At 58.4% G+C, this 17,213-nt stretch overlaps 1 protein-coding gene across 1 annotated transcript; it reads right to left on the reverse strand.

Annotated features, from left to right (window-relative positions):
- Positions 1 to 864: 864 nt before the first annotated feature.
- Positions 865 to 16,665, reverse strand: LOC140902244 (osteoclast-associated immunoglobulin-like receptor). Its single transcript, XM_073322137.2, has 5 exons — positions 16,566 to 16,665; positions 16,383 to 16,418; positions 5,632 to 5,916; positions 4,116 to 4,406; positions 865 to 1,976 (listed from the first exon to the last, which is right to left on the reverse strand). Exons 1-5 carry the CDS (start codon positions 16,594 to 16,596, stop codon positions 1,846 to 1,848), a joined length of 774 nt encoding a protein of 257 aa, XP_073178238.1. The 5' UTR covers positions 16,597 to 16,665; the 3' UTR covers positions 865 to 1,845.
- Between the last annotated feature and the right edge of the window lie 548 nt (positions 16,666 to 17,213).

A 17,213-nucleotide genomic window follows, 5' to 3' on the forward strand; every position in this document is an offset into this window, starting at 1 on the left:
GTCCTGGATGGACGGGGGACAACAGCAGGTGTCTGAGAAGGAGGCCATAACTGGGGGTGGCCAGTTTAGACTCGATGGGGACCCCCAGGCAGGAGCTGGCTACGAAGCAGCAGGTGGCAAGTGGGTGGGGTGACCGTGGCTGTGAAATGCCGGGTGCCCAGCCCCAAGGAAAGGGAGCGGGCGGTGCTGGGAATCTGGCTGGGAAGGGGCTAGTTATCGAGTGCCCGGCTCTCCAGTGCTCTTGGCTCCCCGCAGATGCAGGTGGTGCCTTCCCCTTGCTGAGCCCTGCTTCGTCCCTGCTCCCCACTGGCAGCCCTGGGCAGAACCAGCCTGGCTGGGCCAGCGAGTGGGACTCCATCACCCTTCAGGTTCTGCTCCATAGGGAGTCCAATGTGCCCAGCCCAGGGGCAACTCCTCTAGCACATACTGTAGGGGCTCGTGCTCATGGTGTGACAGGTTCAGTCAGAGAGACACCCTTCGGACTGCCACCTGACATGCTGAGATTACCTCTGAGCCGTTTTCCACTGCCACCTTGAGACTCCAGAACCCTGCCTTGTTGATCCAGACACACTAGTCCGCTGCAAACACAGACCCAGGTCTGGTCCACACACCAAAACCTGCTCAGCGGGTCACCTATCTCCAGCACCCAGACACCCAGCGCCCAATGGGATCCAAACCCCAGTTAAACCTATTTTACTCTGTATAAAGCTTATACAGGGTAAACTCATAAATTATCCGCCCTCTATAACACTGATAGAGAGATATGCACAGCTGTTTGCTCCCCCAGGTATTAATCATTTACTCTGGGTTAATTAATAAACAAAAGTGATATTATTAAGTATTAAAAGTAGGATTTAAGTGGTTTCAAGTAATAACAGTAAGTTACCAAGCAAAATAAAACAAAACACGCAAGTCTCATCCTAATGCATTAAGAAACTGAATACAGGTAAATCTCCCCCTTAGAGATGTTCCAAGAAGCTTCTTTCCCAGACTAGACTCCTTCCTAGTCTGAGCCCAATGCTTTCCCCTGGTACAGTCCTTGTTAGTTTTAGTTCAGGTGGTAACTAGGCGATTCCTCATGTCTGGCAGCCCCCTTTGTTCTGTTCCACCCCCTTTTATAGCTTTGGCCAAAGGCGGGACTCCTTTGTCTCTCTCTGGGTTCCCACCCCTCCTTCTAAATGGAAAAGCACCAGGCTTAAGATAGATTCCAGTATCAGCTGACATGGTCACATGTCCCTGTGAGACCTCCTTCTTCATTACCCACAGGCTGGCCCCCATGTCCACAAGAAGGCTTGCAGGTAAATAAACCATCTACAGCCAATTGTCCTAGTCAATGGGGGCCATCAAGATTCTAAACCACCATTAATTGACTTCAGAGTTAACGTCATATTTCGAGTTTTAGATACAAGAATGATACATGCATATAAATAGGATGACCACACTCAGTAGATCATAAGTTTTGTAATGATACCTTCCAAGAGACCTTTTGCTTAAAGAATATTCCAGTTACATTATAGTTACACTCATAAGCATATTTCCATAAACATATGGAGTGCAGTGTCACAGATGGCACTGGGGGTTCAATCCTGGGGAGCTGCTGTCAGGATGGGAGCTGTTTTGGGGTGAGGATTCTCTGAGGCAGGGGTATTTGGGGGCAGGGGGGTTTCTGCTGGCATCTCAGTCCCCCGAGGGGAAGCGGCTCGTCCCCCGGGGAGATTCTCTTCCCTGCACAGCCGGATCCAGACTCCGGGGGGCACAGAGAGACAGCAGGTTAGAGGGACCTGTGTCACCATGGGCCCAAGTCCTGGGGGCAGCAAGGGGCTCAGAAGCGGGGGATCACCTCACCTAGGGCACCTCCCTCGAGCGGCTGTAACAGGCCTCAGCCAGGATCAGCCCCATGATGAGCAGGACCATGGCGCTCAGCGCCAGGCGGGCGATGTTGGCGTAGGTGAAATCCTGGTGTCCCGGGGGGGCTGCTGCAGAGGGAAGGGGAGAGTCACTTGGCAGCTCAGATGGGGAGATCAGCAGCTAGCTCTGCCCCAGGAGTGGAGCCCCCAACACCTCATCCAGCAGGTCCAGCCCAGCCCCCCTCTGGGGGTCTCCCAGGTGCTGCGGCTCTGAGATCTCCCCAGGGCTGGACCCCTCAGGTGAGGCCATGTCCTCCTGCCCCAGGGGGCTGAGCCTCAGCTTCCCTGATGAAGGGGGCTCCCGGGTGGACCAACTGCCCCCGAGCCACCCAGCACCCCAGACCACGCCAGGGGATGGGGACAATCAGAGCCTCAGGGTCTTAGCCCCCCACAGCAGGGAACTACCCCAGCTCCCTGTCCCCATAGGACCCCCTCTGTCCACCCCCACAGGTGCCTCTGCCCCAGCCTGTCTGCTGTGCAGTGAGCCCGTCCCTGGGGTATCTTGGCTACTGCCAAACACAGCCAGGCAGAGCATGTGGAGGGAGGCTGGAACATCACCCGCTGCCCCCCACACTCGGGTGGTGCCCAGGGCCCTGGGGACGAGGGCGCAGCCAGAGGCGGCAGAACATCTATTGGGGGAGGGTCAGGGGGTCCCCTGAGACCCCAGTGTGGGGAGGGGAAGCAAGAACCAAGGAAATGGTGTGGATTGCACTCTCAGCAAATTTGCGGATGATACTAAACTGGGAGGAGTGGTAGATACGCTGGAGGGGAGGGATAGGATACAGAAGGACCTAGACCAATTGGAAGATTGGGCCAAAAGGAATCTGATGAGGTTCAATAAGGATAAGTGCAGGGTCCTGCACTTAGGACGGAAGAACCCAATGCACAGCTACAGACTAGGGACCGAATGGCTAGGCAGCAGTTCTGCAGAAAAGGACCTAGGGGTGACAATGGACGAGAAGCTGGATATGAGTCAGCAGTGTGCCCTTGTTGCCAAGAAGGCCAATGGCATTTTGGGATGTATAAGTAGGGGCATAGCGAGCAGATCGAGGGACGTGATCGTTCCCCTCTATTCGACATTGGTGAGGCCTCATCTGGAGTACTGTGTCCAGTTTTGGGCCCCACACTTCAAGAAGGATGTGGATAAATTGGAGAGAGTCCAGCGAAGGGCAACAAAAATGATTAGGGGACTGGAACACATGAGTTATGAGGAGAGGCTGAGGGAGCTGGGATTGTTTAGCCTGCAGAAGAGAAGAATGAGGGGGGATTTGATAGCTGCTTTCAACTACCTGAAAGGGGGGTCCAAAGAGGATGGCTCTAGACTGTTCTCAATGGTAGCAGATGACAGAACGAGGAGTAATGGTCTCAAGTTGCAGTGGGGGAGGTTTAGATTGGATATTAGGAAAAACTTTTTCACTAAGAGGGTGGTGAAACACTGGAATGCGTTACCTAGGGAGGTGGTAGAATCTCCTTCCTTAGAGGTTTTTAAGGTCAGGCTTGACAAAGCCCTGGCTGGGATGATTTAACTGGGAATTGGTCCTGCTTTGAGCAGGGGGTTGGACTAGATGACCTTCTGGGGTCCCTTCCAACCCTGATATTCTATGATTCTATGATTCTATGATTCTATGAAATTCTCGGTAATGCTCACTGCTATTGCCAGGGGGATGTCATGTGGCCCAATAATGGGGGGTTATTGCCAGAGGACTCTGGGCCCAATTTCACAGCCCAGTCCCCCAGATCCTGTCCCTCCCCTGGGATCCCCCAGCAAATTCTCGGCTGCGATCTGCAGAGCAGGAGGCATAGGAGGAGCTGTGGATCCGGGGTTGCCCCTCCCCCTGATGTCTCAGTCCCACCCACCCCTGGGCACCACGACCTGTTTCCACAGTAATTGCCCCCCACCCCGGACCAGGACCCAACCTCCTCTATGGGTCCCAAGAACGGGAGCAACACGGGGGAACATCCCCCTGGGAAAAGCCCCCTTCTCTGCAGCTCCCCCTGGGGGAAGGGATCTCCCCTCCCTCTGCCCTGAACCTCCTCCGGCTGGGGAACCCCCAAGTGACTCCATCCCGGCTGCACGCCTGGGTGTCCCCTCTGCTGGGCCCAGGGCTCAGGGCAGACCCTGGTTCTGAGCGTCCCATCAGTGCGAAGCCCCGAGGGATCTGGCCGGGTGTGAGGCTGCGATCGGGGACGTGGAGCCGGGCCCCTCACCTGCTACCACCAGCTGCACGGGGTCGCTGGGCTGCGAGGAGACGAAGGGCTCTGACCGGGGCCTGTAGCTGCAGCCGTAGCTCCCTCCGTGCTGCCGGCCCACAGTGGGGATGCGGAACTCGGCCCCGTCCCCAGCAGGGTCCATGTGTCGTGGCGGGTTCAGGTCTCCAGCCTTGTGCAGGAAGAACCTCACGTCCCGGCGCTGCCCCTGACACCGGATGGTGACGTTTGCCCCTGGGGCGGTGACCCCAGTGGGGCTCAGAGAGATGGAGGGTCTGGGTAAACTGGGATCTGCGCACAGGAGACAGGCTGTGAGAGCCAGACCCGGGCACCCACCCAGCCCCGGACTCCCTGGCAGGCCCGAGCCACGGGCAGATCCAGGGCCCCGGGCAGAGATTCTCTCCCAGATCCCAGAGTCCCCCCACCCAGAATCCCGGCCCTGCGAGCTGGGCTCCCGGCCCCACAGATACCGAGCCACGGCTCCCTACTGCTTGGGATCCTCCTATGCCCGTTTGTGGCCCCTGCCTCGTTCACTGCATCTGGCCTGCCCTGGACACACAGCGATTCACGGGCTTGTCTCCAGGGCCCAGCACGACAGGGCCTGAGCCCCACACAGAAAGGGAGTCACCCTGCCAGCCCCCCAGGAGGCAGGGAGGCATCATTATCCCCTTTCTAAACAAGGGGAAACTGAGGCACAGATTCACTTTGTTAGTGAGCTCCCAGGGGCAGGGACTGTTTCTTCATTCTGTGTTTATGTAGTGCCTGGCACAAAGGGGCCCTGAACATGGCAGGGACCCTACATTCTCCCCCAACACAAGGGATCCAGCACTATTGAGGCCAGCATTTGCAGAGGTCTCCACTAACTGTGGGCATCTCGGTTTCTGGCGCTTGGCCTGAGGTCCCCCAAGATTGAGGCCCTTTTGAAGGACACTTTTGAAAATCATGACATGCTCCCATCTCACAGAGTCTGTGGCCGTGCCAGGAGCTGGGCCAGATCTCCTGGGTCCCAGCCCAGCACTGTGTCCACCAAGCCACCACTTCCCCTGCAGCCCCTGCCTCATTCACCTCCGACTGGGGCACTGTCTGGGGCGGGGCCTGGAGAACAGAGCGGAGGGGATCACGGGATTAAATAGCGACTCACGGTTCCTACGCACAAGGGACAGCGTTAAAGTCACCTCCCTGTCCCGAGTCTCCAGGGGCTGCTGCTCCACAGGGGAGGGATAGCTCAGTGGTTTGAGCATTAGCCTGCTAAACCCAAGGTTATGAGTTCAATCCTTGAGGGGGCCATTTTGGAATCTGGGGCAAAAATTGGGGATTTGGTCCTACTTTGAGCAGGGGGTTGGACTAGATACCTCCTGAGGTCCCTTCCAACCCTGATATTCTATGATTCTATGACGGGCATCCCGTCAGGGCTCAGGGCAGAGCCTGGCTCTGAGTGTCCCATCAGCACCGAGCCCCTGTGAGGGTCTGGCTGGGGCTGGGGCTGGGAATGGGGATGCCGAGCCGGGCCCCTCACCTGTCACCACCAGCTCGACGGGGTCGCTGGGGGACGACGCGGCGGCTGACCCCGATCTGCTGTGATAGGAGCAGTTGTATCTCCCCCGGTCCTCCCGGCTCACGTTGCTGATGGGAAACACAGCCTCCAACCCTTTCGGATCCACAGTTTGGAAACGGCGTCCCTCTTTATTCAGCACGAACCGCATGCCCTGGTGCTGCCCCCGACACCAGACAGCCACGGCTCCCCCCAGGGAGACCCCCCCGCTGGGGTTCAGGGAGATGCTGGGTTTGGGGTAGCTGGGCTCTGCAGGGGGAAGCAGACAGGCCGTGAGACAGAGGCCCCGTCCTCACCACGCAGCCTCAGTGGTGGGCCTGGGGACGGGCTCCTGGATGCCTTTCCACAGGGGCCCAGAGTTTCCTCTGAGCCCTGGGCTAACAACATGAGACACGGAGCAACCCCAGCCCCTGGGGGCCCAAAGCTCTGCTCCCTAGCAGGAGACAGGCCAGGCCAGTGTCATGGAGTCCCTGGGCCATGCTCTGGATCTGCTCCCCATGAAGCCAGGCAGGACTCTGGAGAAGTCTCCTTTCTGTGAGCAGCCTGTCTGCAGGACACACAGCTCACACAGCTTCCACCTTCCTGGGTCTGACCTCGGAGCATTCAGCCTCCTCTGCCCCTCCGTGCACTTCCCCCAGCGAATCCGCTCAGGCGGAGTCGTAGGGAAGCCAGAGGGTCCTGCACCCCAACTCCGCAGTCAGACGCGACTCTCAGCCAGCCAGTAAAACAGAGGTTTATTAGATGACAGGAACATGGTCTAAAACAGAGCTTGCAGGTGCAGAGAACGGGACCTCTCAGCTGGGTCCATTTTAGGGGGCAGTGAGCCAGAAAACCACGTCTGCCCTTCACTCCATGTCCCGGCCAACCCCTAACTGAAACTCTCTCCAGCCCCTCCTCCTCTGGGCTTTGTCCCTTTCCCAGTCCAGGAGGGCACCTGATTCCTTTGTTCTCCAGCCCTTTAGCTCTCACCTTGCACTGGTGAAGCAGGGGGGAAGGGACAGGCCATCAGTTGCCAGGAAACAGGGTGTCGGCCATTCTCTGTGTCCAGACCCCTGCACTCAGTTGCCCTATAGGGCTCTGCAATGATCACACACCCTTACCCCAAAACCTAGATACTTAAGAACTGCATAGGGGAAACTGAGGCACCCCCACACCATTCAGAGGAACCATTAAGAACAGACCCACTTCATCACATCTCTCCCCCCTTCGAGATCGAACTGAGCGGGGTCACTTTAGCCGGTGACCTGGGGAAGTTCAAAACCACCAACATTCCCATGGATGCCCCAACATCTCTCTCATTCTTTGGTAGAAGTTACACCAGGCCCTTCCAGTTTCACGCCCTCCCTTAGGTCGGGGGTGGTCGACAGCACTCGCAGGCCGCATGTGGGAAGGTTTATGCGGCCCGTGCCCTTTCGCCACCCCAAAACCTCCGGGGGTCAAACTGGGATTGGGTCTTCTCCCCAACAAGCTGGCCAAACACAGCCACTTGGTTAGAGGACACTTTAACTTTCTTAACAGCTTTCACTTCATCTGAGACCTTCTCAAAGCTCTCCACACTGGATCCTTCAACAGGAAAGTCAGTGGATCCATTCACAACAAAAAATTGATGGCCGTTAGGAACTGAAACTTTCTGGATTAAATAACTTTCACACTCTTCAGTTGCAGTAAACTGCTTGCAAAGACTCCATGAGGATTCCTTTCCCGAGGGGCTTTTCTATGCAACAATTCACCCCTCCCAGAAATTCTGCTCTTACCCTCTTTACCTAGGGCTTGCTCTAGAGGGACACTTTCCTGAGCAACAACAGACTCTTTCTGGGTCTCCCTTACATCCAGAATTACCTCTGGCCCATCCGGCGGATTCCTACACAATCCCCTTTCAGGCAAACTGACAGACTTCCTAGATAACAGGTCAGAAGCCTTCTCCTTCCCTTTGCCACACACAAGTTCAGGAATCTTTTCCTTTTTGCTACAGGTTTCCGCACCCTCAGTAGGTAACACAATCACATCACCTTCATGCTCTCCTTGTGCCCCGGCTAGGATCTCACCCTGATCAGACAGAGTTGCTACACCCTTTCCAACAACACACTAGCAACAGGCAAAATACAAGCACCAGAATTGTCTGGCCTCTGGGATTTTGCATAGACACTAACTGAATGCGACCTAGTTACAGGGCCATTCTCCCGAGCAGACACAAACTTAGGACCATTCCCTTCCTGGGCTTGAGCTGAATCCAGAACCAACTCTGAGACAACTGCACTATCCTCAACCATCACAGGTTGAAAGGCCCCTTCTGTCTGCTCCACAGACAAAGAAGAGCCGGACACACTCTCTCCTTTCCAAGACACCCAGCTTGGGATCTCTTTCCCCTTGTCCCAGCACACAAGGCTGGTCACAGACAACTACTTGGAGATCAGGGTAGCTCCCTCCATAGGCAAGTCACAGGCACATTTCCTTCACTGTCCCAATTCTCCACCCAGGTAATAGGTAGGGTCCAGGGACACTCATCTTCCACTCTCCTCGCCTTCCCACCCTGCTGACTAGACACAGGCATCAGCTCACAACGCTGCCTAGGCTCATCAAAACTTTCCTTACCAAGCACCTTGCCACTCCCCACAGATCCCCTGCCCTGCCTGTGTCTCCCCCCACTCAGCTGGCGTCTCAGCTCCCACTGTGCTCAGCACTGCCCTTGCTGTCCCAGTGGGGATAGGCAGCGAGCTCCCTGCTTTCCTCACTGCATCAGAGCCAGCCTGAGCCCCCCCCCCCCCACAGCCGTGCTCCTGCGAGCAAGGGGGGCGGGGAGCATCTCTCTGTCCCACCCAGCCCCAGAGGTCTGGTGTGATGATGTGACACAGCAGGGAGGGGGGAGTGTTGACCTGGGAATGTGCCCTGGGGATGGGAGACCTGAGAGCCTGTCACCTGAGCCGGGAGGGTAAGGGGGAGATAAGACCTCTCCCCAGGAATGCGGACAGAGGCTGCAGGAGGCGCTTCCTGCAGTAAGTGACTGGGGAACAGTAAAACGAAGGGGGATTGACGGGGACCAGGCGTGCTGAAGATTGAGAGAGACGGTTTCAGGGGGCGGTTAACCCCTGCGAGTGTGTGACCAGAGAGAAGGACTTTTGCAGTAAGAGGGTCCCCCGGGGGATTGCAGCGAGCGGTCCCAGGGGCGGAGGAGTCTGCAGCTCGACCCTGGTAAAGAGGTGGTGACCTCAAGAAGGACTGGCACACGAGGGGTTTTTCCTGGAAACCGTGGGAAGCTGCCCGGCCTGCGAGTGGCCAGCAGAGAGATGTACGCTAAACGCCTTAAGAGCGACCTGGTAGAGCTGTGCAGGCAGAGGGGGCTGCGCACTGGGAGGTCCACCAAGGAACAGCTGATTGCTCAGTTGGAGGAGAGGGATCGCTTGGATGACCCGATCCCTGTCCCGGAGGGAAGCTGCCCGGTGGACGCAGCGTGGGCCCTGGGGCCTGACCGGGCTGGGAGGGGTCAGACTGCTGCCGAGGACATCCCAAGACCCTTCCTACCTATGCCTGGGGGAGGGGTTGGGGGAAGACCGGTGAATACTGAGGGCACCCTGACCCCGGCAGCCAGCAGGGGATCCTCCCGGCGGAGCTCCCCATCCCTGGAGCGGATACGGCTGGAATGGGAGAGGGAGATAAAAATGAGGGAGATGGAGGATCATGAAAAACAATGTCAACATGAGCAGGAGGAGAAGGAGTGGGAACTTCAGGAGAAGGAGCGGGAACGTCAGGAGAAGGAGCGGGAGCACCAGGAGAAGGAGCGGGAATGTCAGGAGAAGGAGCGGGAGCGTCAGGAGAAGGGGAGGCAACGTAGGCATGAGCAGGAGGAGAAGGAGAAACGAAGACAGCATGAACTGGAGCTGGCCAGGCTGAGGAGCAGTGGGGCCCCAGCTGCGGTGAGTGCGGGGGGACCCAAGACTGCAAGGAGCTTTGATAAGTGCTTCCTGGCCCAGCGGAAGGAGGGGGAGGACATAGATAGCTTCCTGACGGCCTTTGAGAATGCCTGTGAGATGCACAGGGTTGACCCTGCAGACAGGCTCCAGTTCCTCACCCCCTTACTGGACCCCAAAGCCGTGGAGGTGTACAGCCGAATGACAGGGGCGGAGGCAGGGGACTATGAACTGTTCAAACAGGCCCTGCTCCTTGAGTTTGGGCTGACCCCCGAGATGTACCGGAGAAGGTTCCGGAATCAACGTAAAACGCCTGAGGTCACCTACCTACAACTGGCCAACCGGATGCAGGGGTATGCCCGCAAGTGGACAGCTGGGGCCCAAGCTAGAGAGGACCTGCTTGACCTAATCGTACTGGAGCAACTGTATGAACAGTGCCCTTCCGACCTGAGGCTGTGGTGGGTGGACAAAAAGCTAGAGAACCCCCAGCACGCAGGGCAGCTGGCCGACGAGTTTGTGAACAGTCGGTCAGGGGGTAGGCGGGAGGAGTCCCAAAGGAACAGCTCCCCCCCCCCCCCCAATGCAGACAGAGAGTCACCCTGGGATCTCCCAGCAGGGAAATATGGAGAGCCCCCTCCAAAGGGGAACGCCTGGCGTCGGGCCCCTCCGACCCGCTCAAGGGGACCAACGTGACCTGAGCTGCTATCACTGTGGCCAGAGAGGCCACGTATGGACCCAGTGCCCCAGGCTCAGGGACAAACTGAGCAGACCCAACCTACCCAGGGTTAACTGGGTAGGGACCCAGCTGGACGAGGGGCAGACGACCCAGGCAAGGGGGGTTGCCAGTTTACCACCTGCTCAAGAGGGAAGAGTACCCCAGGCCAGCTCCGCCAGAGGGCTGGATGCTCTGGACTCAGGGTTCTCGGTTTACAGGGTGGGCGTGGGGCTGTCCCTCTGGAGAGAGTGCCTTGTACCCCTGGAGGTGGATGGGAGGAAGGTCAATGGATACTGGGATACGGGCGTGGAGGTGACGCTGGCCCGGCCCGAGGTGGTGACCCCAGATCGGGTGGTGCCCAACACCTATCTGACCCTGACAGGGGTGGGCAGGACCCCATTTAAAGTGCCCGTGGCAAGGGTACACCTGAAATGGGGGGTCAAGGAGGGCCCCAAGGATGTGGGGGTACACCACCATTTGCCCACTGAGGTTTTGATGGGGGGAGACCTAGAGGACTGGCCAAGCAAGCCCCAGACCGCCCTGGTTGTGACCCGTAGCCAGAGCCGGCGAGGGGCACTGCACCCTGACCTCGGGGAGGGTATCACACCGGAGGCGCAGGACCCTACCCTGGTGGGGAGGGAGCGCCGAGGGGCACGGCTCAGAGAGGCTCAGGCCTCAGACCCGGCCAATGAGGGGGATCCGGGCCCCATCCCTTCCCCAGCCGCTGAGTTCCAGGCCGAGTTGAGGAAAGATCCCTCCTTGCAGAAGCTCAGGGACCTGGCCGACCTCAGGGTGGTACGGACCATGAGGAGAGGCTGCCAGGAGAGGTTCCTGTGGGAGAAGGGGTTTCTGTACCGAGAATGGGCTCCCACAAGGGAAGTAGAGTCCTGTGGGATCAGGAGGCAGCTGGTGGTCCCCCAGAAGTATCGCCGCAAGCTCCTGTACCTGGCCCACGACATCCCCCTCGCAGGGCACCAGGGAATCCGGCGCACCCGGCAGAGGTTGCTACAGAACTTTTACTGGCCCGGGGTCTTTACCACGGTCCGGCAGTATTGCCGATCCTGCGACCCCTGTCAGAGGGTGAGGAAGGCCCTGGACAAGGGGAAAGCGGCTTTGAGACCTTTGCCCATCATAGAGGAGCCTTTCCAGAAGGTGGCCATGGACATCGTGGGGCCTTTCAGCAAGATGACCCGGTCGGGGAAGAAATACATTCTGGTGGTGGTAGATTTCGCCACCCGCTACCCCGAGGCAGTGCCCTTAGCTTCCATTGAAGCAGACACCGTGGCCGATGCGCTCCTGACCATTTTCAGCCGAGTGGGTTCCCCAAGGAAGTCTTGACAGACCAAGGCTCCAACTTCATGTCGGCCCTGCTCTGGTGCTTGTGGGAGAAATGTGGGGTCCGGCATGACTGGGCCTCAGCTTATCACCCCCAGTCCAATGGGCTGGTGGAGAGGTTTAACGGGACGCTAAAGATGATGCTGAAAACCTTTATGAACCAGCACCCGCAGGATTGGGACAAGTACTTACCGCACCTGCTGTTCGCGTACAGGGAGGTGCCCCAGGAGTCTACCGGATTTTCGCCTTTCGAACTGTTATATGGAAGGAGGGTAAGGAGCCCCCTGGACCTGATGAGAGATGAGTGGGAGGGGAAGGCCACTCCCAACGGAGAGTCAGTGGTGGAGTATGGCCTGATCTTCCGAGAGAGACTCGCTGAGACGCGCCCCACTTTAGCGCCATAGCCATCCCCATCACTGAGCTATGCAAGAAGGGGAAGCCAGACAAGGTGGTCTGGACCGAGCAGTGCCAGGAGGCTTTCCAGGCGCTGAAGAAGGCTCTGGTCAGTGGCCCAGTTCTGGCAAATCCAGACTTTGACAAGCCCTTTGTGGTGTTCACCGACGCCTCAGACACGGGACTGGGGGCGGTATTAATGCAGGAGGATTAAAAGGGGGAGAGACACCCCATCGTGTACCTGAGCAAGAAGTTGCTACCCCGGGAGCAACACTACGCGGCCATCGAGAAGGAGTGCCTGGCCATGGTGTGGGCCCTCAAGAAACTAGAGCCCTATCTCTTCGGGCGACACTTCACCGTCTACACCGACCACTCTCCCCTGACCTGGCTGCACCAGATGAAAGGAGCCAACGCCAAGCTCCTGAGGTGGAGCCTGCTCCTGCAGGATTACGACATGGACGTGGTCCACGTGAAGGGAAGGGCCAACCTGATAGCGGATGTGCTGTCCCGGAGAGGGGGCCCCGAACTTCCCCAGGTCACTGGTCACAGTGACCCACCTCAGTTCAGTCTGGAAGGGGGGAGAGATGTGACGATGTGACTCAGCAGGGAGGGGGGAGTGTTGACCTGGGAATGTGCCCTGGGGATGGGAGACCTGAGAGCCTGTCACCTGAGCCAGGAGGGGGAGGGGGAGGTAACACATCTGCCCAGGAATGTGAACAGAGGCTGCAGGAGGGAACCTGCTGGGGGCGGTTAGTTTTCAGTTTGGGGCTTGGTGGAGGAATGCAGGGAACTCCACGGCTGCTCCCCCAGAAGGACTTGACTGAGGGGTCCTGGGTGTACCCACAAGCTCTGTTTTGGACTGTGTTCCTGTTGTCCAATAAACCTTCTGTTTTACTGGCTGGCTGAGAGTCTCAGTGAATCCCAGGAAGAGGGGTGCAGGGCCTGGACTCCCCCACACTCCGTGACAACTGGTTACAGGCAGGCAGGAAGCCTAAGCCTAGCTGCTCCTCCCCCCTGCCAGCCAGGTCATCTGCATTTTCACTGACCATTTCCCTCTCCACCAATTGGTTCCCTGGATTCAAATTCAAACCCTTGGCAGTTACAGGAGCAGGGCCTGGATCCTGTCCCAAAGAGACACAGTCACCCCACAACAGGGTCTCGCAGCTGGTGTCCTGGAGCACCCCAACGACCAGCCAGCCCCACCCCTCCTGGGTCTGCACAGGGATCTGGGCCATAGGCAGGGCAAGGGGCTTTGTCCCTGGGACCCTAATCCCAGCTCACGCAGCCCCTCAGCATCTGAGGCTGCACCACCCGGGGCCTGACAACAGTTCTCTTTGTCCCAGGATCTCACCACCCCAGAAATGTCTCCCCATTGACCATCACCTTCTGCTCCCACTGGGGGCCCGAGGGGCCTGGCCCCAGGAAACTCCACACAGACATATAGGTTGGGGTCAGGAGTGGGAGCCTGTCCACCTCCCCACCCATCTGGCTGACGGAGTCGATGGCCTTGGGACCCAGCAAGGGAGCTAGACACCGGGGCTTCTCCGCAGGGTCCCCCTAGTTCAAATCTCCAGCCTGCTCAAAGGCAGTGAGGTGGCATCCACATCCCTCCCCTCCTTAACCAGGGGCAGCAATTTCGTCTCGAGGTTCCCTGCGGAACTGGCCCCCCCGGGGTCTATCCCCACTCACCCCTGGGGGGTCCCCTAGGCCTCTCTGCTCCCCCACCGCCAGTTCATGCTTCTGCTGCTTCTGCAGCTCTTTCTCGGGCTCTCGCTGTCTCTCACAGTCCTCTGGCTCTCTCGGACTCAGCTCCAATCCCGTCCATCTCCGATCCCCCCGATGGGGAACCCGATCGTGAAGACCCTTGTCTGGTCGGGGACAGGAGTCTTGGGGATGCCTGGCTCCCACTCCAGCTGCTCCCAGATCCTGCGATAGCCCCATTTGGGGTCAGGAATCTGTCCCTTAGAGCGGTCATCCTCCTCCAGCTCCACGATTAACTGTGCTTTGGTGAACTTTCCAATGCTCAACCCTCTCTTTCTGCACAGGATTATAATGTCCTTCTTAAGGAGACGGTGACAGGCCATCACTCCGCTCTTCCCAAGTTGTTGTGGACTCACAGGCCTGGGTGCTCTCAGCTCCCCACAGTTTCCAGGGAGAACCCTCGTGTGCCAGCCCTTCTCGAGGTCACCACCTCTTTGCCAGGGTCGAGCTGCAGACTCCTCTGCCCCTGGGACCGCTCGCTGCAATCCCCAGGGGAACCCTGTTACTGCACAGTCCTTCCCACTGGTCACACACTCCCAGGGGTTAACTGCCCCCCGGAACCGTCTCTCTCTGAATCTTCAGCACGCCTGGTCCTCGTCAATCCCCCTTCGTTTTACTACTCCCCAGTCACTTACTGCAGGAAGTGCCATCTATGGGGTGCAGTAGATCCCACCGCTAACACCAGTTGTCACGGAGTCCCTGGGTGAAGATCTGGAACTGCTCCCCATGAAGCCAGTCAGGACTCTGGGGCAGTCACCTTTCTGTGAGCATCCCGTCTGCAGGACACACAGCTCACACAGCTTCCACCTTCGTGGCTCTGACCTCGGAGCATTCAGCATCCTCTGCCCCTCCGTGCGCTTCCCACAGCGAGTCCGCTCAGGCGGGGTCCTGGGGAAGCCAGAGGGTCCTGCCCCCCAACTCCGCAGTCAGACGTGACTCTCAGCCAGCCAGTAAAACAGAGGTTTATTAAACGACAGGAACATGGTCTAAAACAGAGCTTGTAGGTGCAGAGAACGGGACCCCTCAGCTGGGTCCATTTTGGGGGGCAGTGAGCCAGACAACCATGTCTGCCCTTCACTCCATGTCCCAGCCAGCCCCAAACTGAAACTCCCTCCAGCCCCTTCTCCTTCTCTGGGCTTTGTCCCTTTCCCGGGCCAGGAGGGCACCTGATTCCTTTGTTCTCCAACCCTTTAGCTCTCACCTTGCAGGGGGGAAGGGGCCAGGCCATAAATTGCCAGGAAACAGGGTGTTGGCCCTTCTCTGTGTCCAGACCCCTGCACAAACCTGCCCTCTAGGGCTCTGCAATGATCACACACCCTTACCTCATCACCTAGATACTGAAGAACTGCATGGGGAAACTGAGGCACCCCCACACTATTCAGAGGAAACATTAAGAACAGTCCCACTTCATCACAGCCAGTCTCCAGGGTCCATTCACTCTCTGGCTTCTCTACTGGGAGGGCTGGGAGCCAGGTTCTCTCCCCAGATCTGGGAAGGGAGTGGGGTGACAGCAGGAGGGATGGGGTCCAGGAATCCTGGGTTCTGTGCACTGCACCACCCCTGACTTGTAGGGGACTGTACAAGTCTCTACTTCACACTGAGGTTTATAACCTTCAGCTCCGCCCGTCACCCCCTAACTGATATGTTGGCTGGGAAAGGCCCCCCCTGCTCTGCAGCTCCCCGGCCGGGCGTCCTCTCTGCTAGGCCCAGGGCTTTAAGCAGAAAGAACTTCATGCCCGGGTACCGACCCTCACAGCGGATGGTGATGCTTCCCCCAAGCCTCACCACCGTGCTGGGCCAGACGGTGGGCGTGAGAAATTCTCGCCCTGCTTTCAACAAGAAACAGGAGTTAAACAAGGGAGACACCCCACCCCTGCCTCCCTCCCGCCCCAGTTCAGTTCATCTGTCACTCAGCCTCTCTGGGAGTCTGTCCCCTACCAGGCATGGCGCTGCCTGCCCATGGGGAAAGGGGGTTCACCCATACATAGCTCAGGACCCGGCTGCATGAGAGATCACCTGTCCCCCCGGCCCCACCTAAGGCCAGCCAGGGAGTCTGACCAGTGGCCCCCTACAGCTCTGCCCCCCGCCTCGGGGTTGGAAATAGAGTCTGTGACCGGCGGGAGTCACACAAGACCCACCCTCCCCCAGGCCTTGGGAACAGGGAGCTGTGAGTGCAGGGTAGGAAGAGGTTGGGGGTAGATCTCGGGGCAGGGGTGGATCTCAGGGGCTTCTCCCCCATGGCTGCTCTGACCGGGAACCTTTCGGTTCCCTGAGGGGATCTAGAGCCCACGGACGAGCCCTGTTAGTGTTTGTATGAGCTGAAATAAATCCAGGTGTCCCCCCGCGGATCCTCACAGCCTGGGCGGGGCAGAACTTTGAACCAGTGAATGGTTCAAATCCTGGCTTCTTTGTCAGAGTCTGGGAGCCAGATTCGGCTCCTAGTTACTCCATGGGGTCGGGGCACAGGAGAGCTGTGACGGGTCTTCACAGGGCGAGTTTGGGTTGTGTCTTGGGGAAGGTTCAGGGCTCGATTCCTCTTTTCCCCACCCCACGCATCCCCTCCCCCATCCTTCATGTTACCACCCTCCCCACAGACTGATACTCACCTCCCCATGCCCCGCTGTGCCCCGCCAGCCAGCAGCCTGGAGAGAAAAGTGGTGTTAAGGGGTCACATCCCAGAGCAACTGGATCCTACACCCTGGTCTCAGATCCCCACCATGGCCACACACCCTGGTCTCAGATCCCCCCGCCCCGCATGGCCACACAGCCTGGCTGTCTCCGATACTCACTGAGGAGGATGACGGTGAGAGCAGACGCCATGATGGGGCAGCGGGGGGCCCCCCAGTGCTGCCACCAACACCCCAGGGTCCAGCTCCACCCAGCCTGAGGCCCGAGTGCAAGCGGAATGAGGAACTGCGCCGGGGGCTGCAGCCCCAGGAAGCCCGTGATGCGCTCGGCCCCTTTCTTCCCCATCAGCTGGTTTCTCTGCAATCTCCAGACCAAATCTACCACGGTCAGAGCAAAGCCAGCTCCCTGCAACGCCCAGCAAACCACATCCCCGCCTGCAGCTGGGCTCCCAGACCCACAGACACCACGCCTCAGCTCCCTCGTTCTTGGGACCCTGTAAACCCTGAGATTCCCCACGACTGGGGCCACCCCACAAGGAAGGACACTTTTGAAAACTGCGACGAACTCCCATCACACAGAGTCCAGTCTCTAAGGTCCATTCATTCCCTGGGTTCTTTGCTGGGAGGGCTGGGAGCCAACCCTCACAGCGGATGGTGACGCTTCCCCCGAGAGCCACCACCCTGCTGGGGCTCACCCAGATGGTGGGTTTGAGAAATTCTCACCCTGCTATCGACAAGAGACAGGAGTTAAACAGGGGAGACACAGCCCCCCGCTTCCCCTCCACCCCAATTCAGTCCATCCCTCGTCCA

Source organism: Lepidochelys kempii, chromosome 23, assembly GCF_965140285.1.
Source record: "Lepidochelys kempii isolate rLepKem1 chromosome 23, rLepKem1.hap1, whole genome shotgun sequence".
Classification (NCBI taxonomy): Eukaryota; Metazoa; Chordata; order Testudines; family Cheloniidae; genus Lepidochelys; species Lepidochelys kempii.